General features: G+C 38.5%; 5 protein-coding genes across 6 annotated transcripts in view; 1 reads left to right on the top strand and 4 right to left on the bottom strand.

Moving 5' to 3' along the window:
• Positions 1–23611, bottom strand: part of LOC134842435 (uncharacterized) — a 298939-nt gene that overhangs the window by 100491 nt on the left and 174837 nt on the right. The gene's annotated exons all lie outside the window — the stretch shown is intronic.
• Positions 1–23611, bottom strand: part of LOC134842434 (uncharacterized) — a 266691-nt gene that overhangs the window by 68249 nt on the left and 174831 nt on the right. The gene's annotated exons all lie outside the window — the stretch shown is intronic.
• The window catches only part of LOC134842430 (uncharacterized), a 227611-nt gene that overhangs the window by 29162 nt on the left and 174838 nt on the right, over positions 1–23611 (bottom strand). For both annotated transcript variants that reach the window (XM_063858768.1, XM_063858766.1), the window contains exons 2-4: positions 11275–11335; positions 3520–3695; positions 3013–3198 (exon numbers count right to left, since the gene is read on the bottom strand). In XM_063858768.1, the coding sequence (XP_063714838.1) occupies positions 3013–3198; positions 3520–3695; positions 11275–11302 (390 nt within the window). In that variant the 5' untranslated portion in view covers positions 11303–11335. The remainder of the gene's footprint in view (positions 1–3012; positions 3199–3519; positions 3696–11274; positions 11336–23611) is intronic.
• LOC134841543 (GRB2-associated-binding protein 2-like) lies at positions 13251–15431 on the bottom strand. Its single transcript, XM_063857573.1, has 3 exons — positions 15260–15431; positions 14344–15188; positions 13251–14228 (listed from the first exon to the last, which is right to left on the bottom strand). The coding sequence occupies exons 1-3, from the start codon at positions 15429–15431 to the stop codon at positions 13251–13253; spliced, it is 1995 nt and encodes a 664-aa protein (XP_063713643.1).
• LOC134842433 (very-long-chain (3R)-3-hydroxyacyl-CoA dehydratase hpo-8-like) overlaps positions 15573–23611 on the top strand; it is a 491300-nt gene continuing 483261 nt past the window's right edge. The window contains exon 1 of the mRNA XM_063858771.1: positions 15573–15585. The gene's annotated coding sequence lies outside the window, so the exon portion shown is untranslated. The remainder of the gene's footprint in view (positions 15586–23611) is intronic.

Consider the following 23611-nt stretch of genomic DNA (forward strand, 5'->3'; position numbering starts at 1 on the left):
AAAACAATGAGTAGCTTTGAAAGGGTCAAAAAAGGAAAAAGAGGAATAAACATAAAAATAAAAAATAAAGTTTCGTAATGAGAAATATAAATGACCGCTACAGAATTCGAACCTCTGTCTTCGGAAACCTGTGCACTATAGTCGACTGCCGCACAGGACTGTACTACAGTAGTCACACACAAAATGGAGAATAGGTGCAGTTAAACTGCCAATATGCAGCAAAAAAGCCACAAACAAGCTACGTTGCGAGCTACGTTGGAAAATGTAGAGTTGGTAATTTGACACTACCTTCGATTGGGCAGAAAGAAAAACCTGAAAAATAAAACTTCAAGCACAGAGGCTTCCAGAATGAATTGCTGTGAACAAAAAACATGCCCAAACAATAGAATGCAAAGCAGCATCGGAACAAAATTAACCAAGCGGTGACAAAAAGCCGAAAATACCTGAGCAGAAACTCTTGAAGCCGAAACTTTTTAATTCAAAACTAATTAAAAAGTTATGCGTCCCCTTCCCCTCATAGCACACACAGGCACACAAGAAAATCCTGGTCAGATTCGAAGCCAGTATCGCAAGGGTAAAAACTCAAATACAAGATTGTTAAACAATTTTAAAGATAAAGAACCCTAAATTAACTATGGAACACTATAAAGTTAGCCCAGTTACATGAACCTTATCAAATATGAAGTTAATAAGCAATGATAAGATAGCAGGATCACAATAAAAAGTAGACGATAAAAAGACTCATATTTTTCCGAAAACTTCCTATATGAAAACAATACGCTGAGGTATCACCTTGAAATAGGGCTCTTTTCCAGTCCCCACCTTTTGATATTTTCTGAAACTCAATTTATGAAATTCTATTTAAAATTAATTTTTCATATCATAAACTGTGTTAAAAACACGTCAGCGTGAACAAATTTTTAAAGCATTTATATTATGCAAAATATGCCGTGTGAACAATTTTTGAACAGTTTTAATTTGCAATTTTACGAGGGGGTGGAAAACTTGAGAGCCAAAAAATAGTTACCTGGTACTGGAATAATTTCATGATTGAATCAAAAACACAGCAAAAGTAGTAGCTTGATAACAAGCAAGGTTTGAAAAGTGTTGAAAGTTGAGGATCTGTTTCCTTCCCATCACCCACAAACCTTGCATAAGCAAAAATAATTTGGCTCAGCGAGTGCTTTTACAAGGTTAGGCATGAAAACCAAAAAACCAAATATGTTTGAAAGCGCATGATTAGTACGTTTGCCATTTTATTTAAATTGGACAAATTGACCCGGCTGTTTCCGCCCCCCCTACATTTGATTTTCATTTTTGAAAACCTTGTTTTAAGTTGAGAACGTAATGAAATTTTGCATGATGAACAACTATTGTGAACAGTTTTGTTCTTCATACTTTACACCCTAACCTGATGCAGTAAGCCATAACAACACATTAGACAACTGAGAAAATAGAAAATTTGAATGTGAGGGGGTTGAGTGCAAAAGAGCCATTGAACCCAAAAAAAAAGCTGACAACAACTGTTTCCTCCCCCCCCCCCCCCACCCGCAAATTTTTACATGTAAATTTGTTGACCACATTGTCCGATTGTTATGAAAATTGACATATAGACTAATAAGGCCAGGACAAACATATTTTGTCTTCATACTCAACCTCGTAAAACCACTCGTCACCCTAATATATTAAAGCTCGTGAGGTAGGGGGGGGGGGGGAACCACTTGGAAAAAGGGCCAACAAAAATTGGGACGAAATTCATAAAACTGACATTAAAAAATGAATTTATTTCTAATATGTTTTTCGGCTGTAGACCAAAAACTACAGCTGCTAAAAGTGCAACGTGACGTGAACTGGATTTCTTAAAACTGGAGATCCAGTGAGCAAAATTATTTACGAAAAAAGAGTCCAATACCCAGTTGCAATAAATACCCTTGCTCATAGCAAGGGTAAAAATTATAAAACATCAGTTTTGGCAGGTGTCAAAAAAACCGCGTTTTTCCCCGATAACTTTTTCAGATGTAACTTGGCAGCAAAAGCGCAAACCTTTACAGAAGAGAAATTCAAAAATGAAATCAATCTTAAGGCTAAAATTGTACTAGTAACCAAAAATTCGGTGATTCTAATTTCAATCGTTTGAATAATTCACTGCGACTTAAAAAAGAAAAAAAACGTGCCAAGCAAGAAACGTGGCTCCATCGGATATGCTCGCACAAAGTTTTACCGACACGTGCTATAAGATTTTACCGCTTTGGTTGCACGATGAAAAATAGTTACCTGGTACTGGAATAATTTCACGATTGAATCAAAAACATAGCAAAAGTAGTAGCTTGATAACAAGCAAGGTTTAAAAAGTGTTGAAAGTTGAGGATCTGTTTCCTTCCCCTCACCCACAAACCTTGCATAAGCAAAAATAATTTGGTTTAGCGAGTGCTTTTACAAGGTTAAGCATGAAAACCAAATTATGTTTGAAAGAGCATGATTAGTACGTTTGCCATTTTATTTAAATTGGACAAATTGACCAGGCTGTTTTCCACCCCCCCCCCCACATTTGAATTTCAGTTTTGAAAACCTGGTTTTAAGTTGAGAATGTAATGAAATTTTGCTTGGTGAACAACTATTGAGAACAGTTTTGGTTTTGTTCTTCATACTTTACACCGTAACCTGATGCAGTAAGCCATAACAACACATTAGACAACTGAAAAAATGGAAAAGTTGAAATGTGAGGGGGTTGAGTGCAAAAGAGCCATTGAACCCAAAAAAAGGCTGACAACAACTTTTTCCTTCCCCCCCCCCCCCCCACCCGCAAATTTTTACATGTAAATTTGTTGACCACATTGTCCGATTGTTATGAAAATTGACATATAGACTAATAAGGCCACGACAAACATATTTTGTCTTCATACTCAACCTCGTAAAACCACTCGTTACACTAATATATTGAAGCTCGTCGTGCTCGTGTGAGGTGGGGGGGGGGATAGGGGAGGAGGAAAAAGAGCCCAACTGAGCATTTACTCTGATGAATCCGTCCTTGGAACAAGTGGAGAACATCTTTCCATTATTGGAGAAAGAGACGTGGTTCACTTGGTCCGAGTGGTCCCTCAGCACTTCCGCTTCCACGAGCGGACACCGCGTGAACAGCCGAATGAACTCGCCCAGCCACGACACGCCTCCAGGCGCCATCGCGATTGCACGATCGATCTACACAAACATCATCGCGATCACACCATCTGTTCAAAATCATTATTCGTTTTTATACGATCATAGATTTTTAATTTTATTTGTTAAATATTCTAACTGTAACCGTTAGAATTTTAACATAGAAAAAAAACCAATGATAGTTTCTCCATTTTATAAGAAGAGCGGCGGCCAAATGACTAAGATCTCTGTTAATCAGTTACTTTGATATCACTTTACTATGTTACTTAATCAAAAGACTTCTTACATTTTTTAATGTTTGCAAATATTACCATAGTGGAATTTTTTTGACGACTTAGGAGGAATTGAAGTGATTTATCTCACCCGCCAGTAGTGGTAGAAGTGGTGTTTCCACAGCATGTCATCATTGGCCACTCTGTTCCAGATCATGCAGACGGAGGAGCAGCTGACGACGTCTCGGAAGGACACGTGCAACATCACCTGGTACATTACTGACTCCGGCAGTTGCAGCCACAGATCAGCGGCCACACTGGGCACCACTGAAACATAGCCAACAGACAGCTGGAAAAGAGTAATGAACGCAAAGAAACTGACTTGTTTTTTAAAAAAAAAAGATCTTCGAATACGATCCCGCGATATTGGACAATGCTACGATCTCTACTTTGCAATGGGGTATTATAAAAATGTATCATCGCTGTTCATGGCTCTACAGTTTAAATGAAAAAAAAAAGCATCGCTGACGCTATTTTATAAGTTATAAATGAAGAAATCGTTTGTCTAATGCACGTGTCAACAAATTCGATTTTGAGTACATCCACCTTGCTTTTAGAGGCAATCCTGGCAATTATTCTTTTCATTTTGACGAAAAAAAAAATTGTTGAATTCAGTCTTACTAATTGAATTGAGTTTTCAAACAAAAAAAAATCGCCAACTAGTAGTATTCGAGGCTCTTTTCCAGTTCCCCCCCTTTGTTAAATTACAAAAAGAGATGTTCAAAAATTAAACTGGAAAAGAGCCGTATTCGATACTGGTGTATACTATTAAACTAGTATGTTGCCAAAACTAAGCTCTATAAAGAGCAAAAGAAGAATAAAATGAAATAAGCCTCGAATTAGTGAAAAATTAGTGAATAAGCCTCGAATTCGGCAACCACTCAGCTACGGAGGCTTAATCACAAACGCTAGCCACAAATACAGCTGAGAACAGATGCTATGCAATTTCCAATGCAACAGAGAAATTTCCATATAAGCGAACACTATTATTTGCGAGTTAGGTTAGAAAAAAAGAAGGATCTTAGTAAGAGATTTACGCTCGCAAGCTCGCTAGTGTGAAAACTGGATCTTCGAAACTAGAAGTCCACGTTTTTCCTGACCTTTACACTTTTGCTGTTCGATAGTGGAGCTTGCCTTCCTTTTAACAATGAAAATGAACTGGAAAAGAAATCACAAGCCAAACGGCAAAAAAATCAAAATTTAGTAAGAACAAATTTTAAGACTTTTTTCCTGAAAAAACAGAAAGAAAAACCAACTACTTATTCACTCGAAATAAGAAGAAAAGAAAAGAGAATACGAAAAAGAAGTGAACAACGCTCAAGGTAACAATCTTAAGCGCTCCGAAGAAAACAAAAAGGGCACTAGAAAAAGGACTGAGGAAGATATCCTCACAGAAACTCTTCCACATCTGCCATTAAATGGTGATAGCCGTGCCAGAGAAGCAGCGGGAATGAAAAAAGGCAAAAACTGTCGGCATATAATGGAAATGGCTAAAAACGGAATAAGCTCCCAAGTGGAGCACAATTTGGGGGAATCAACTCAGAAGCAGACAAAATCAGTTTTTCGATATCCCTTTTTCTGACGACAACTATTCTGAGAACAGTGTCGAAACTAGAACCAGATAGCCGAGCGGTGAAAGAGGTTAGGTCTATGTTCGGGGCGAAAAATAACGTCTCAACGAGGAGAAACTTTTATTTGGTCGTGAGACATCAAAATACATCAGGATGCTAGCGAGCTGGATGGACCGAAAAATTACTAAACGAAATCGTCTAAAATAGAATCCTCAAATGCGAAACCTTAAATAATCAATAGCAAGCTCTCCAAAAAACAATCTATAGCAAACTCCAAATGAAATACTGGTGATATGTTAAAATAGGTGGTAATTTTGAGTATAGTGCATGTATTACATTTGAGAACTAATGCATAATATAGTCATTTCATTTTCAATCAAATATACATGCTACTAAAATAGTTTTTGTCATTATATTACTCTGCTATACGAAACTTTACTCACAAATATAAATTTTACACTTCTTTTGCCAAAAAGTTTGGCTGTTGAAACAAATTTTAAACACTGTTCAAATATAACAAAAAGCGATCCAGCAATTTGACTTGAAGCTGCCACCTATTATAACATATCGCCGAAATTTTAAATTCTACTCTAAGTCTAATATCTACATCCAGTATGAGACATTCAAATTATCAAACAGCCGAACGGTACGTCACTGACTTCATATGCCAGTCAAAAGTTCCATCAATGTTCCGACCATTTGAAAAATGGGGGGAGGAACTTTGTAATCGCGAGTTTTTATTTTTCTTTTTTTTGTTTTCCACTCAAAATCAGGTACCGCAGCCCTCTGTCGTTACTTAAATTTACTTAATTTTGCCTACAATAGCTCATTTCTGAATATTTTTTACTCAAAAAAGTTAGTTTTCTATCGCTCAGATCCTTTTAGCACACTACGCAGAAAAAACTAGACTTAATTGAAAAAACTTTTCTGTTGTAGTTTTTTTACACAGAGGCAAAGCGTAGCTTAGCACCATTTGCAATACAAGATAAACATAGCAGTGCAATCTAGCAGGCAGGAAAAGAAAGCCACTAAGTCCAGAAAAAAAAACACCTCAAAAAACACAACTTAAAAAAATTCAAAATGTGGTCTTGAATCAAGTTCTCTTTGCCGCAAACACGTTCAGAAACACAATCGACGGTTATTAGAGAAAATTCGTAAAATAATTAACCAGCAAAAACTGAGCCAACGAAACTTAAATAGTTTTCCGTAGAACAGAAAATTTAATTGTTGTCATGAAAAAACTTTCAACTATAAATTCTATTCTAATAATTTTAGCATTTGCTGCGGTCCAGAATGAATCATAAAACTTATGCTTCCTTTGAAATGAGCCCAACTTAGGTCACTAAGCCGATAAAACAATCCGTTATCATTTACGCCGAATCGGTTTTTGAGCGTAAAAAAACAAAAACAGAAAATATACGAAGTCAAGCCTAGTACAATTAAAACTGAAGGAGTAATTCGAAACACGAAAAACAACTACATTGAAAATTGAGTACAAAAAAAAACAGTTCTTCGAAGTGGCAACTTGGCCGACAAAACATAAGCAGACAAACTATAGACCGACACTTTTTGGAAAGAAATATTTCCGGACACACATAGAAGTTTGAATTCAATATGAAGCAACATACAAGTGATTCTGCTTAACAAATTGTTAACCCGAAAAAAGCCTATGTTCCGGTTTAATAACGCTTGCGAATCACCGCAAAACTTGAAAAAGTAGTTTTACTCAATATAGCAAAACTGTGCTATGTCATGATTTATTAAAGCCCTCTCAGTCGTAGTTCGAACGACCTATAAGAAAATTACTAAATTATCTGAGTCGAGAAAAACCCGTTTGAATTTTTTGATTTTTGGGCTACTTTCGAGCGAATGAAGCGAGCAATCAGGCTAATTTTGCTCAATTTAAGCCGCTTACAATAGCCTATTTCTGTTTATTATTTTTTTACTCAGTAAAGTTGGTTTTAAACGCCAGTTTGGGTAATAATCATCGGAAACAGTACCATAATCGGAAACAGTGCTATTTCAGAATCGGAAACGCTATAATCGGAAACAGTACTATGTCAGATTTATTAAAACCCCCTCAGTCGTGATTCGAACGAGAAAAGAAATGAATAAAATTATCTGTGTCGAGAAAAACCCGTTTGAAAAAAAAAACAGTTCCTGGTCAGATTCGAACCAACAACCTTTGCCGTCCGTCCCAGGCGTATTCTTCACCTCCAGCTAAGTGCATGAATTCAATTTGAAGTGCTACAATTTGAATTCATTATGAACCACGATTCTGTTGTTAACCCGAAAACAAGTCTGTATTCAGGTTTGATAATGCTTGCCAATCGCAAGCGCAATAATTATGGTCGGAATATTCTGCACAACTTGCACAGTAACCAGCTATCCTTGTTTTTGTGGGCATTTGCATTGCTCAATTTATCAATATCATGTAACAGCTCCGTATTTGCGGCTGGCTTACATGTTTGCTGGTTTGTATTTGTCTGTTTTATATACCACCTCGAGCAGTAGCTTTAAAAACTTTTGCAAGCTTATTGATGAATTCATATGATGAAATTAAAAACACAAACCTTTGCGCAAATTTTGCCCTGTAAAAAGCTGCACTGATAATTTATTGCTCAAAACACGTCAATTTCAAGAGCATTTTTATGAACATGAAGCAAAAAACTTTCACCAACTTGAAACCGATACCACCTTTAGCCTGAGCATGACAAAGCAGTTTTGCTCAGCACAATTATTGTCTAGAAAAACTCACTAACGAATTATCTTTAACTAGGCGGAGATAACTCTGTTTTTCTAAAAAAAAGAAACAACAATGCATAATTAAAGCTGAACAAAAACGTTAATACAGCCATTTGTATGCGTGCAAAATTTATAAATATATTCCAATAATCACCGGTCCTCTCCACCGCCTAAAAATTGGATAAAAACTAATGGCGTAGGATGTTTTTCCCAATTGAAATTACATTAAGGCCGAAATTGGTATCATATTGAAACCCCTCTATTGGTTGTGGTTCTGATTTCAAAAATCTGGCAGGAAAAATGTCGGTATTCAGACTCAACCAGATAAAAATTGCCGTTCAAAAGATCTGGCTTTTGATGAGAGGCTGACCTCGTCACTTTATTCTCTAAAGCTTTAATGATAATTTAGCATTTATTACCCTCATTGCAGTTATTTCATTTATTCAAATACCCTTTACACTAATTTTTTTTTACTGTTTGTTGATTTTTTTCTTGAATCATTGAGGACGGATCATTTTGAGTTACTTTTACAGCAACTAGCCATCCCTGTTTATAAAAAATAAATAGCAAAATCATTTTGTTTGTTTTTATAAAATCCAATTGAAGTATACTCAAAGGGGAAAAATATATATACCCCGGGCACCCCAATAAAATCAGTTGCTCAGACTCAAGAGCAGAATGAAGCTTCGAAACAAATATAGCACAGAAAACTAACATTCAGAGAAGGCGACGAAAATCACCAAACAGAAAAATTATTTAATTGAAAAAATTGAAAAAAAAACTGCCTCGACCAAAGTTTTTATGAGTGTCTCGACGAACAACTTTCAATTTGAGGAAAACACAATTACTAGCAATAACAGAATTCAGGCAAGAGGTATCTAACGGAAATTAACCCAACATTACTTAGGTAGAAGCCCGTTATGCAGAAAAAAAACTGTCACTAAAACATTAGCTAAAAGCTTTGAAATTCGGAAGCTTTTGTAACGCACCAACATTAAAACAGGTATGCATAAAAATCTGTTATCTCTCTCGAAATGACGCAATACGAAGCAACTATGCCGATAACCCGTCGGCTGCAACTAACCCAGACAAATGAACCATTTAAGAGAAAAAAACATTGAACAGGAAGTTATACAATCGGAGTTATTTCTATCAGAGGAATAAATCGAAACGATTTTCAATTTTAAAAGAAACAAGACTGCTCGTATCAGGGCGAAGCCCTGAATGTTCCGACTGCTTTTGAAGGTTTATGGAGCAGCAGTAATAACATAAAAACATTATATGAAATAATACAAAAAAAAAAATTCTAAAATTTGAAATTTTTTATGAAAATCATCCCCCCACACGCCATATAAAGTACAAAAAGATAGTTTTCGTTCCTTGTATCACATCAATTATGGCAAATAAGCTTCGTTCAACCAATTTGGAACGATTTATAAGACGGGTTAAATCTCCGCTTACGCGTTAATAGCGCGAATTATATCGCGCGTTAATTGTCCCAAATTGGTCAAAATGGCAATCTTTCAACCCTCATAACTTTACGAAAAATGATCACAGGTGAAATATCTTTTCAAATTTAAGCTCAGGACAACAATACCTTTTGAATGATATAAAAAAATTCCGTCAAAAATGGCTAGTTAAAAAGTGGAAATTTGTCTGAAGAAAAAAAAACCCACCCCGAGCACAAATATTCCGTTACTTTCGTATCGAAAGTCGGAACAACAACTTGAATCTGAAATAATTTCATGCTCTGTAAACTAAGCCGACAAAAACTAAGCGGTCATAATAGACCGACAATAGATTTTTTAAGAGAACCTCAATATCAAGAGTACTGATATAATTTCTACATAGCACAGTAGTAGCAGTGGCCCGTAGCCCAGTAGTATAATTAAAACTTTCGAGATTAATTACACGTTCATTGGGCACATTAATAAGTGCACGTGCTATTCAATGATTTAAGTGAGTTTGTCAAACAAGTTCTTAACCCAAAAAAAGTCTTTATACCGATTTGATATCGCTTGTTAATTCCAAGTCTAATATATTGAAACAAATCAATTTTAATCTTAAAGAGAGCGTCTAACAGTACACAAAAAAAGTATACTACCCGCTCATTCAATACACCTTACGTTTGAAGTATTGCGTTAATACTTTACCCAGAACGTTAAAATCAAAGATGTTTTATGTTCGTTGAAAGTCACTTCATTTTAAAAAAAATGTTTTCCCGTATTGATCGGGCTCCAATAATTCCTAATTAAGCAGTACTAACGAATACTTGACGTAACCTTGGCGCAATAAATCGAAAATACGATCGATTTTTCTCAATTTTTCTGACTTAAGTCTGCCAATTACGACGTTGTTTTGAATTGATCTTTCATTTAAAAATGCCAAATTTTACAATTCGAGATTTTTGTCTGGAGGAAAGCGACAATTCGGTAGTCTATTCAAAGATAGTTAATTAATAAAGTCATGCGTTCATACAGCATCTTCTGTATACCACAAACTTCCATGTAGAAAGTACCAAGAAGTAATTTTCAAATTTACAGGTTTCTTCTAGACGACTGATTTATGACTTCGAGAAATGGGAGCAAGTGGACAATTTCCCCCCTAAAGATTTTCAAGAAACCTTTCACTTGGTTGAAAGTAATATTTTTTATCCAATCAGATTTAAACATGTTACATGCAGGCCTTACTGTTCGAATTTGCCATTTAATTTAAGGAGATGGGGGGGGGGGGGGGGGGGCGGGGGATTGTTTACATGGGTTGAGAAAGGAAGATGAACAAAAATAATAGATATTTTAGATTTGTTCTCTCAAATCTAAAGTCGCCATTTCGGATATACTAAAGTTTCAAATCTTCTAAAGTTTCAAATCTCGTCGCGGTTGATTTTTACGTCGCGGTTGATTTCGCTTGCGCGATCCGAGCCGATAAACAGTTGAAATCTAGGAAAACTTGGTTAACATCCTAATATATTCATTTAAACCATTCAAAGAGGCGAAGCTGCACTTCAAAACACAAGCACCTCTTGAAACAAAATGAAAGGGAAAATACGCGGAAATACGAACTTCAACTTCAAAAAAATCAATTACTAAGAGATTCGAGCGCTCTGAACTCCGGGGCGCTCGTAACTTATCTTAGAGCTGTTTGGCCTTGCTTTGAGCTACTTCATGCATATTTAGTTCACCAATAAAAAACAACGACAGGACCTTAAAACGACAGGAAACTTGGAAGACCAAATAAATTTGCATTCCTCTGTATGATTACGTGTTTCTATAACATTAGGCACGCCAATTTGTTCATGAACATAGCTAAGGTCAACTTCTGTGTAAAAAACGCATTAGTTTAGTACAAAATTTGTACACAACGGCCGACTTAAATGATAGAAAAAAAATAGAAAACGACAAAATTGTTAGCAGGAAAAAATTCCAGCTCCCCCTTAGGAGACAGTTAATTCAGTTCCGAATCATTATTACTGTTTCATTAGTACAAAAGAAATTAGTGGAAAGATTGAATTCGAAGAGTAATCAACTAACGTTTAGGAACTCTATGCGTGATTCCCATGAGCCTTCGCGCTTCTTTTTTTTCACATTCAACCTGGAAATTTCAAACAAGTTTTGAATAATCAATAACTTTCTCTTTGGGACGGCACAACCAGAGTTCTGACAGGGCGCGCAGTAATAAGCATGTGTGCCTATTAGCCTACAACAATCGCTAGGCGTTCATTCTGAAATAAAAATAGCCAACTAACAGTTGGAAAGATTCAATGAACGCAAGGAAACTGAAAAAAATGTCTTATTTGTTAAAAAACTTCAAACTTCTATTTTCCAAGAAAAAATGTATAGCTTTAAAGCTCTTAGAACTTCAAGAACAAATTATGATTGATAATTTTTTGATACAAATAGATTATTTTGAGAAAACTGGTAAATTTTTCATTTCGCTGGTAAATCTGAATATTAAATTCCCCTTTCGAAATTAGAAGTCGATCACGGTTTTCGTGACTTTTACACATTTGCTGTTCGATAGAGGAGTTTGCCTTCCTTTCAACAAAAACAGAACTAAAGAAATCCAAATTCAAACGGCGAAAAATCAAATTTGAGCGTGAACGAATTATGATTTTTACTGAAAAACTAAAAAAAAATTATCATGACCAATTACCGAGCCTTCATCGACTTTTAAAAACTAGCCTGAACATTTAAAATCATTTTAAGAATCAGTTGGTTGCTTATTGAATTGAAATTCCATTTTTGTCGAATTACTTTTTCGGCATAGTGCACGCTGTTCAAAACTGCAAACTTGAGCAAATTAACTCCATTTTTGTTACGTGTTCATGCTAATTGACACACATGCTAATAGGCAGGTACCTATTCTGATATCGCTAATTAGCTGCCGCAGACTTGGATTAACCGCTTTCATCCAACTATGTTACCATATCTCATAAAAATCGGAAGAAGTCTAATCATTTGAAATTTTAATTCCAACTACTAAATATATACTACAATACAATTAAAAAAGCGGATTTAAAAATAGATCAGAAGCTTTGTCAAGACAATTTGAAATCAAGACATGATGCTAATCGTAATTTTTACTAGTATGAGAGATTCATGGTTTTTCTAAAATTGAACAGTTTCTACTTGCTCGGTGACAGAGAAGAACCGAAGACGCTTCTGGACTCTTTTCCACTCCCAACCTTCAAAACCCCCCCTTGACCTCTAAAAACTTTTATTTTCAGTAGTTTTCCGTAATAATATGGCTAAATCCGTGTTGTCACGCAGTAAATTTTTCAGGACATATCTTTTCTCAATAGTAAGTTTGTTCGCCATGCGAAGTTTAAATACACTTTTTCACTACGCTGAAACAGTTTTTTGAAAATATGGAGGAAAAGAACCACAGAGCCTTTTTCTGTAATATAATCTGAGCTTGATGAAAACTCTAGGATGATGATCTGGTTTTACGCAGAATAGAAGATTATTGATTCAATTAAAACAAAAGAAAAGCAAAAATTTCTTAAGCTCAGATTGATAGTGAAGTCTAGTTATGATAATGGCTAAGTTTTTGTCTGATAGTTTTATAAAAATGCAAAACATATCCGGGTGAATGAATTGATTTGGATTAAAGCCCTTGTTTTTTGAAAACGTGATAGCCCTTTGAGAAAAATCTAAGCTCTTTTCCAAATACTGAAACCATCCTGTGGTTGATAGCGGTGTTTAAAGAAATCGACAGCTCGCAAAATTTAAACGTTAGTTGAACTTGAATCAGTGCTTGCCGCAAACATAAACTGTTTTGTTTGGTAATTAAAGAAATTAAAAATTCCTTTGCCGGCTTTCGCATTAAAGCAGAAAGGTACGCACGCAACCATTGAATACTTAAAAATTAAAATCAGATAAGATTACAATTCGCCTCGCAATGTTTGTAAGCTTTTGTCTTTGGAAGAGCTGAGATTTTTGACATTCAGAGAATAGAAGTGTTTTTTTTCAAAGTTTATCGGACAACAAACGAACATTTGAAATATTCATAGCTTTGGTGACTGCTTCTCTTTACGAAGCTGTTCCCTTTCCGCTCTCAAATCGTTCACAATTTTCGTTCGGTCTGAATCGACTTGAGTGTACTCAACATCAGCACGACGCTTTGAGTCCGGAGTAGATGTAAGTGATCCTGGCTTTGTGTGATCCAGAGATTTGGAAGCTTGAAGTCGAGGCTGGATCGGGGATCCCATATCTCTGGCTATATCAGCAGCTGAAGAGAAATTGAAACTATTTATATTTGTATATTGTATTGGCTTTGCCCCTGTATAACCTTGCGGCAAATTGTGATACGCTGGACTGTCTGGGGCAAGTTCCGTGTAGTTAATTTCCTTTCGAGACCACTCGAATGATCGAGTGTTGTTGTTGTTGAGGGTGGGCCCGGCCGAAATCGGAAGACTTGACGATATTCTGGATTGAGAGTGTCCAGACCCTGGCGTGCTCGAAACACTTTCTGAATGGTGAGCTACACTTTCGGCATCTGAAGCCGAATTCGAAGAATTATAACTGTCATGACTCAATCTACTCGGCGACGGCGGAGACTCTATGTGATTCGGCTGTGGCGTGCTGAAGAAAGTTGGAATTTCGTCACGCTTCTTAGAAAATGACGTCACCGGACTCAAAGGCACAGATGATAAGACATCGTTCAGGTGACGAGTTCTCGGGGCATGGGTATTCGACCCACTTGGTAGAGTCAAGTTTGCCGGGCCCTTTTTCTTAATTTCAGACAAGGATCGATGACCATTGGAAGAAGTACTTGCGTTAGCGTTGTTTGCAGCAGAGTGCGAGGGTGAATTGAAAGTAGCAACATGAGGCTTTAACGACCTATTCACTGGAGGCGGCGGAGCTCCTCCCCTTTGCATGCCGTCAATTTCGTCTCTCGGTGACCCTGTTTTTTCCAATTGAGGCTTTTCGGGTACGAGATTCAAGTAGTGTTCATGCTTTGAATTCTGTCCAGGAATATTTAACTAAAGAAAAACGGACAAAAAATGCTTTTAGGAAATCAACTTTACTAATACAATATTTGGAGTTTTACGAAAAAGACTTTTTTATTGAGCAAGTTTATCGAGAAAGCAAATTTACCTGAGGCTGGTAATGACCATGAGCACCATTGTTCGCGCTGATATTTTGATTCTGAAGAGCTGCAGACTTCAACTGTAACGACTCATTCGGCGAAGGGAGCATCCCGTATCCATATTCTTCTTGAGTCTGGTACTCAGTGGTATAAGATCCTATCCCAGTACTTGCATACGTCGCTCCATATATATCATCTTGATGATTGTTATTTGGATTTTTCGGAGTTTTGCGTCGTGGTTGGGGCGCATTCGTATCCAAAGAGCCATACACTTGATTGTTCAGTCTAGACTTGGGGTCATGGTCAAAATACTCAGCTGCAGCCGATGAGTTATACATTTCTCGGCCGTACTCCTGACCAGGCGATGCGTCCAAACTCTCGTATGGAGTTACAGAGCAGTTTGTCTGAACCTGATGTGCAAGGTCGATTGAAAAGTTACTTCGCATCGCAGAGCTGGATACTTTGGACATGCTGTCAGCAGACTTGTAGTAGTTTGCATTGGCCATCATCGGCCTTGGCGGACCTGTGTTATCACTGAAAGCGTCATTATACTCGCCATCTGCGTTAGCGCTTCTAATGTCACCGTGAGACCCAGAACCATTACCATCCTGGTGAAGTTGATCGCGAATTGTAGCAGGTGATGTGCTACTAGTGGCCGCGAATCCACAGGACTCACATATTTTGTGCACCCACTCTCGCATCTCCGCCTCTTTCTTGCTGAGAAGGAAGTATGTGCGGCGCGGAGTGACAATGCTGAATGAGAACATCTTTTCAAAGCCTTTGAGAGTGTGGCCAGATTCAAGGGTCAGACAAGTTGCCATGTCAATGAAGCCTTTCATTTCTTCCTCGTCCGCTAAAATTGTGAATTACATTAAATTTAAGCACACATTAAAAGTGTAGAATTTAAAACTACACAATCTTCACCTTTGGACTTGCTGTTGGTCCTATAGTATCTGAGAAGTATTGAGCCATTTGCTTTGCGGTATAGCGTAAAATATCTGTCTCGCCATCTTCGTCGTTTACGCATTTGATCCTCGGGTGGACTCTTTTTCAGTACACCATAATGAATTGTACCCTTAGCGTCGCCTGATATCATATTGCTAGCTACTTTACATTTTTTATCCTAAAAAGATTAAACAAATTCTCAGCACGGTTTTAGACAAAGAAAAAGCTCCACAGTCACAAATTCAATTGAATACCTGCATGAAGTATACACTTACTATGATGTTGTTGTGATAAACTTATTAAATAGTTTCAGTTAAAAAAGAATACAAGAGGCAGCCGTGGTGGTCCCAATAGTCAATGTTGAAAAGTTTGATCACGACGATATTTTCTCGATTACTTATCACTGGACACTGATTGGAACTACACTCTGGACGGCTCCCGACTTGCTGTGTTCACCATCCCAATTCCCAATCAGCTGAGTTCATTCCAATTTTGTTTATTTATTTATTTTTCTTAGTCTCTATACCTTATGATCAAAATAGTAGGTGCTAGTTCTCTTTACCATTCCATCAATAAACTTGAACAATCGGAACAAGATAAGCTTGCTGATCCTGTTCACTCTTTCCCTGGCCTGAATCTTGGCCTGAATCTTTCCCTGGCCTGAATCTTTCCCTGGCACCCGAAAAAAGGCAACATACCCCAAACAATCGAAGAACTGATTGCGACCCTTAAAACTATTCCAAACCTCTTTTGCGTCGTTACCTGTCAACGAAAAGGTGCTCCCTATATATTCGACGATCTTATCAACAAGAACATTATCAATGATTGCGAAAGAATCGATGAATCGTTAATTGCCGAATACCGAAAACTGCACCAGGCTGCTGACATAGAGTCGAGGACTCTAGCTACTGTGCTGCACTATTTTCCCGACTTCAATAGAATCTTCAAAACACGTGGCACGAAGCGTCGAATGGCTGGCGAGAAGCGCGAAGCTAAGCGGCAAAAATTCTAAACAGGTACGCAAATCTGAGTCCATAACCTAAAATCTCAACAGGCGTGCTTATCGAGTCTCTGGCTCTGAGCCTCTTTGAAGATGTCTAAACATAACACCCGAAATCGGGTCAAGTCAGTTTCTGATTCTTGTAGTACGTGCTGCGAGAAAATCCTGAAAAATGATAGGACTGCTTTTGCGGTGGTTGTCGAATGCACCTGAATGAAGACTGCACTGGTCTAAGTGAAGCGGCTGTCTATGGAGTACCAGCCTTAGGAAAAAATGCTCTATTGATATGCAACAAATGCGTTGAAGAAAAACGTCAAGATAATTTGACCCAAGCTGCCCATGAAACTACAACCTCAAATGAACTTCGAGAAACTCAAATGAAAACCCTGGAAAACGAAATGACTGACCTCCAAAAAAAACAGTGACCGAAATCAAAACGCTGCTAACGACAAAACAACCTGATTCAGATTATCCAACCCAACCTAGCTCGATTGCCAGTCGCCAAAAACCGCCACCGAAATCCGCCGAGGAACTCGATGGCATTCTCATACGAGGAATCCCTGAATCAACGGAGAAGGAAGCAAGATTGCGCCAAGATCACGATCTCACCGAAGTTCAAAAAGTGTTGACCCATATGGACGTCAATGCCTCAATTGGCGATGTCATACGCCTGGGTCGATATGACGAGAACAAGACAAGAACAATCCTATTAAAAGTGCCCAATGCAAACCAACGACGAATGATATTGCTATCTACGACAAAACTTAAAAACTCCCCTCAACCAATTTTCCTCAGCCGACAACTGACGAAGGAAGAAGCTGATCAAGAAAACCTTGCCTTCGTCAGAAGAAGGCAGCTTATCAGCGACAAATCTGTAGACAGAAAGGACATTAGAGTCCACGATGCAACTCTGTACATTCGGAAAGGTGGAAAGTGGATAAAAGAGAAACTCCCAGATCCCGAAGCACTCAATTGACTAGCAGCGACGATTAATATCCTTGTTTACAAGGTCAGAACTATTCTCGAGTATCAACGGCGGACAACCTTCTCTAATGCTGTCCAAGTAAAAAAACGCATATCAAGTCATCTGCCTAACTGAATACTGGTTATCAGGAAGCATCGACGACGCTGGACTTTTTCTGACAAACTACGTTATCCACCGAAATGACAGACCGAGTGACAAAGGCTTGACAAAATGGTGGCGTACTTATAGCAGTAAACCGTAACATTCCAAGTAGCCAAATCAATTCCGCGTTTCAAGACTGTGTTATCATCCGCATATCCCTGAACAAGCCAATTATAATATGCTGCATCTACAGCGCTCCTTCAAACAGTACCTACACATGAGACATCTCAGATCTAATCGAACTCCTGAAATTCCTGAGGCGTAAGCAATTTGAACAAAGTGCAATTTGTTCGCATATAGTTGAAGATATAAATTTAACTGTACACACTGGCCGTCAATGACTTCAACTTCTCTAGATGAGCAGTCAATCCTTGGCGAACTCTGTGAGTCAATTTTCCAACAACTAATCAAAACTCCTGCTACCAATCACTACAAAATACAGGTCTGAACTAGCTCCTTTGGTGGGAAGCGATTCCTCCTACCTTAAAGAAATTAAATACACTCCAACTTAAAAATCAGCGAAAACCTACCCCATCGAACGAAGGAAAATCTGCAAACTGAACTAACACTGTCCCTTCAAAATGACCAGCATCTCCACGAAAAAATGCTTTTTGAGAATGGGAAACTAAGCGAAATACAACGATATCTGAAATCGATCACAAAGTCTAGCATGATCCCTTCAGAGATCTTCCTAGATCAAAAAATAGCCAATACAGACGCTCAAAAAGTTGAATTGTTTAACATATATTTTCAATCACTTTTCACACGAAACGCCAACGTTGGAAAAGCAAAACGACAAGATAACGTTCTTCTGAACAATATCAATTTCACCATCGATGAAATAGAAGATGCCCTAAGCGAGCAGCACGTAAAAAAGACCAATGGACCAGACATGATTGGTAATACTCTTCTGAAAAACCTCTCAAAGTCACTTCACTTACTGTTCAACTTGATTGCAAATAAAGCGATATTTCCAACAAAATGGAAGATCGACGAAATCGCACTAATTTTCAAAGACGGGGATAAACAAGACGCATCAAATTACAAGCCGATCAGCCTGCTCTCAGCGGTGTCAAAACTGCTTGAGAAACTGGCCTCAATTGTCTACTCAACCCTAACACCAGACCAACACGGTTTTAGACCTAAACGATCGACGATAACACACCTAATAGAGTATCTACACGAGATATTTAGCTGCCTAGATTTGTCATACTGCAACTACCTGAAAACCTTCTACTCGGACTTTCAAAAGGCATTTGACAAAGTCTCGCACAGAATCCTCATGGAGAGATAATCAACTTCTGGAATTGGAAGAAATTGTTTATCTCTGATACACAGCTACCTCTCTAACCGGAAGCAAACAGTGAGGCTGAATGACACAATTTCCGGAGAGCTGGAAGTCTTTAGCGGCGTTCCCCAGGGCTCTATACTCGGACCGCTTTTCTTCCTAGTCTTCATAAATGATCTACCGTCCTGTGTCATGTCTGCAACATTTGGTTATGCAGACGACTACAAAATTGTTAGAGACAACCCTTTAACTCTCAACATAGATGTTAGGAGACTTTGGAGGTGGTGCGAGGAAAATTTCATGTCAATGAACCTGACGAAAAGCAAAGTCCTCTGTATCAAAGGAGCAGTTACTATTGCACTCCTCAATTACACTTTCGAAACCACTGAAGTAATGAAAGATCTGGGCATCCTGATAACCGACACGCTCTCTTGGACGCAACACGCAAAAAAGAGGGCTGAAAAAGCCTTAAACGCTCCCTTCGTACTCGAAAGGAATCTCTCAAAGGCGAATTTTGCGACCAGAAAAAACGCATAAATCTGTTACGTTGTGCCAATTCTGTGCTACGGTTCAGCTATCCAAGGAGAACGTCTAGTCCAAGTAAAAATTGCTTATCAAATCATCTGCCTAACTAAGATCTGGTTGACAGAAAGCATCGGCGACGCTGCACTTTTTTTGACAAACTACGTTATCCACCGAAATGACAGACCGAGTGACAAAGGCTTGACAAAATGGTGGCGTACTTATAGCAGTAAACCGTAACATTCCAAGTAGCCAAATCAATTCCGCGTTTCAAGACTGTTATCATCCGCATATCCCTGAACAAGCCAATTATAATATGCTGCATCTACAGCGCTCCTTCAAACAGTACCTACACATGGGACATCTCAGATCTAATCGAACTCCTAAAATTCCTGAGGCGTAAGCAATTTGACCAAAGTGCAATTTGTTCGTATATAGTTGAAGATATAAATTTAACTGTGCACACTGGCCGTCAATGACTTCAAATTCTCTAGATGAGCAGTCAATCCTTGACGAACTCAGTGAGTGAAACTTCCAACAACTAATAAAAACTCCTGATGGAAAATTACTAGACGTTCTCCTTAGTAACAAACCGCATTTCGTCACCAGCGTAAAACTTGACAAACGTCTGAGTAGTCTATTCAGTTCCGACCATTTGCCACTCCATGCCAAAGTCTCATTTGACTACCGACCACTTCATAAAAAGACATCAGCCATCAAACAAAAACTAGATTTTGGCATTTACGCGTACAAGAAAGCAAACTGGGAAGAAGTGAATGAATTCATTCGTCAACACCCCTTCCAACCATTTTGCTTGAGCTGATGTTCAATCATTGGTACGAGTGGTTACACGAAATACTACGGGACCTGCTACCAATCACTACAAATAACAGGTCTGAACTAGCTCCTTGGGTGGCAAGCGATTCCTCCTACCTTACCAAGAAATTAAATACACTCCAACTTTAAAATCAGCGAAAACCTACCCCATCGAACGAAGGCAAAACTGAAAATCTACAAACTAAACTAACACTGTCCCTTCAAAATGACCAGCATCTCCACGAAAAAATGCTTTTTGAGAATGGGAAAATCAGCGAAATGCAACGATATCTGAAATCGATCACAAAGTCCTAGATCAAAAAATAGCCAATACAGACGCTCAAAAAGTTAAATTGTTTAACATATATTTTCAATCAGTTTTCACACAAAACGCCAACGTTGGGAAAGCAAAACGACAAGATAACGTTCTTCTGAAGAGTATCAATTTCACGATCGATGAAATAGAAGATGCCCTAAACGAGCAGCACGTAAATAAGGCCAATGGACCAGACATGATTGGTATTACTCTTCTGGAAAACCTCTCAAAGTCACTTCACTTAACGTTCAACTTGATTGCAAATAAAGCGATATTTCCAACAACTAGAAGATCAGCGAAATCGCACCAATTTTAAAAGACGGGTATAAACAAGACTCATCAAATTACAGGCCGATCAGCCTGCATTAGCGGTGTCAAAACTGCTTGAGAAACTGGCCCCAATTGTCTACTCAACCCTAACACCAGACCAACACGGTTTTAGACCTAAACGATCGACGATAACACACCTAATAGAGTATCTACACGAGATATTTAGCTGCCTAGATTTGCCATACTGCAACTACCTGAAAACCTTCTACTCGGACTTTCAAAAGGCACTTGACAAAGTCTCGCACAGAATCCTCATGGAGAGATAATCGACTTCTGGAATTGGAAGAAATTGTTTATCTCTGATACACAGCTACCTCTCTAACCGGAAGCAAACAGTGAGGCTGAATGACACAATTTCCGGAGAGCTGGAAGTCTTTAGCGGCGTTCCCCAGGGCTCTATACTCGGACCGCTTTTCTTCCTAGTCTTCATAAATGATCTACCGTCCTGTGTCATGTCTGCAACATTTGGTTATGCAGACGACTACAAAATTGTTAGAGACAACCCTTTAACTCTCAACATAGATGTTAGGAGACTTTGGAGGTGGTGCGAGGAAAATTTCATGTCAATGAACCTGCCGAAAAGCAAAGTCCTCTGTATCAAAGGAGCAGTTACTATTGCACTCCTCAATTACACTTTCGAAACCACTGAAGTAATGAAAGATCTGAGCATCCTGATAACCGACACGCTCTCTTGGACGCAACACGCAAAAAAGAGGGCTGAAAAAGCCTTAAGCGCTCCCTTCGTACTCGAAAGGAATCTCTCAAAGGCGAATTTTGCGACCAGAAAAAACGCATAAATCTGTTACGTTATGTTACAATTCTGTGCTACGGTTCAGCTATCCAAGGAGAACGTCTAGTCCAAGTAAAAATTGCTTATCAAATCATCTGCCTAACTAAGACCTGGTTGACAGAAAGCATCGGCGACGCTGCACTTTTTTTGACAAACTAAGTTATCCACCGAAATGACAGACCGAGTGACAAAGGCTTGACAAAATGGTGGCGTACTTATAGCAGTAAACCGTAACATTCCAAGTAGCCAAATCAATTCCGCGTTTCAAGACTGTTATCATCCGCATATCCCTGAACAAGCCAATTATAATATGCTGCATCTACAGCGCTCCTTCAAACGGTACCTACACATGGGACATCTCAGATCTAATCGAACTCCTAAACTTCCTGAGGCGTAAGCAATATGAACACCATTTGCCACTCCATGCCAAAGTCTCATTTGACTACCGACCACTTCATAAAAAGACACCAGCCATCAAACAAAAACTAGATTTTGGCATTTACGCGTACAAGAAAGCAAACTGGGAAGAAGTGAATGAATTCATTCGTCAACACCCCTTCCAACCATTTTGCTTGAGCTGATGTTCAATCATTGGTACGAGTGGTTACACGAAATACTACGGGACCTGCTACCAATCACTACAAATAACAGGTCTGAACTAGCTCCTTGGGTGGCAAGCGATGCCTCCTACCTTACCAAGAAATTAAATACACTCCAACTTAAAAATCAGCGAAAACCTACCCCATCGAACGAAGGCAAAACTGAAAATCTACAAACTAAACTAACACTGTCCCTTCAAAATGACCAGCATCTCCACGAAAAAATGCTTTTTGAGAATGGGAAAATCAGCGAAATACAACGATATCTGAAATCGATCACAAAGTCCTAGATCAAAAAATAGCCAATACAGACGCTCAAAAAGTTAAATTGTTTAACATATATTTTCAATCAGTTTTCACACAAAACGCCAACGTTGGGAAAGCAAAACGACAAGATAACGTTCTTCTGAAGAGTATCAATTTCACGATCGATGAAATAGAAGATGCCCTAAACGAGCAGCACGTAAATAAGGCCAATGGACCAGACATGATTGGTATTACTCTTCTGGAAAACCTCTCAAAGTCACTTCACTTAACGTTCAACTTGATTGCAAATAAAGCGATATTTCCAACAACTAGAAGATCAGCGAAATCGCACCAATTTTAAAAGACGGGTATAAACAAGACTCATCAAATTACAGGCCGATCAGCCTGCATTAGCGGTGTCAAAACTGCTTGAGAAACTGGCCCCAATTGTCTACTCAACCCTAACACCAGACCAACACGGTTTTAGACCTAAACGATCGACGATAACACACCTAATAGAGTATCTACACGAGATATTTAGCTGCCTAGATTTGCCATACTGCAACTACCTGAAAACCTTCTACTCGGACTTTCAAAAGGCATTTGACAAAGTCTCGCACAGAATCCTCATGGAGAGATAATCGACTTCTGGAATTGGAAGAAATTGTTTATCTCTGATACACAGCTACCTCTCTAACCGGAAGCAAACAGTGAGGCTGAATGACACAATTTCCGGAGAGCTGGAAGTCTTTAGCGGCGTTCCCCAGGGCTCTATACTCGGACCGCTTTTCTTCCTAGTCTTCATAAATGATCTACCGTCCTGTGTCATGTCTGCAACATTTGGTTATGCAGACGACTACAAAATTGTTAGAGACAACCCTTTAACTCTCAACATAGATGTTAGGAGACTTTGGAGGTGGTGCGAGGAAAATTTCATGTCAATGAACCTGACGAAAAGCAAAGTCCTCTGTATCAAAGGAGCAGTTACTATTGCACTCCTCAATTACACTTTCGAAACCACTGAAGTAATGAAAGATCTGGGCATCCTGATAACCGACACGCTCTCTTGGACGCAACACGCAAAAAAGAGGGCTGAAAAAGCCTTAAACGCTCCCTTCGTACTCGAAAGGAATCTCTCAAAGGCGAATTTTGTGACCAGAAAAAACGCATAAATCTGTTACGTTATGTTACAATTCTGTGCTACGGTTCAGCTATCCAAGGAGAACGTCTAGTCCAAGTAAAAATTGCTTATCAAATCATCTGCCTAACTGAGATCTGGTTGACAGAAAGCATCGGCG

Source organism: Symsagittifera roscoffensis, chromosome 3 (assembly GCF_963678635.1).
Source record: "Symsagittifera roscoffensis chromosome 3, txSymRosc1.1, whole genome shotgun sequence".
Classification (NCBI taxonomy): domain Eukaryota; kingdom Metazoa; phylum Xenacoelomorpha; order Acoela; family Convolutidae; genus Symsagittifera; species Symsagittifera roscoffensis.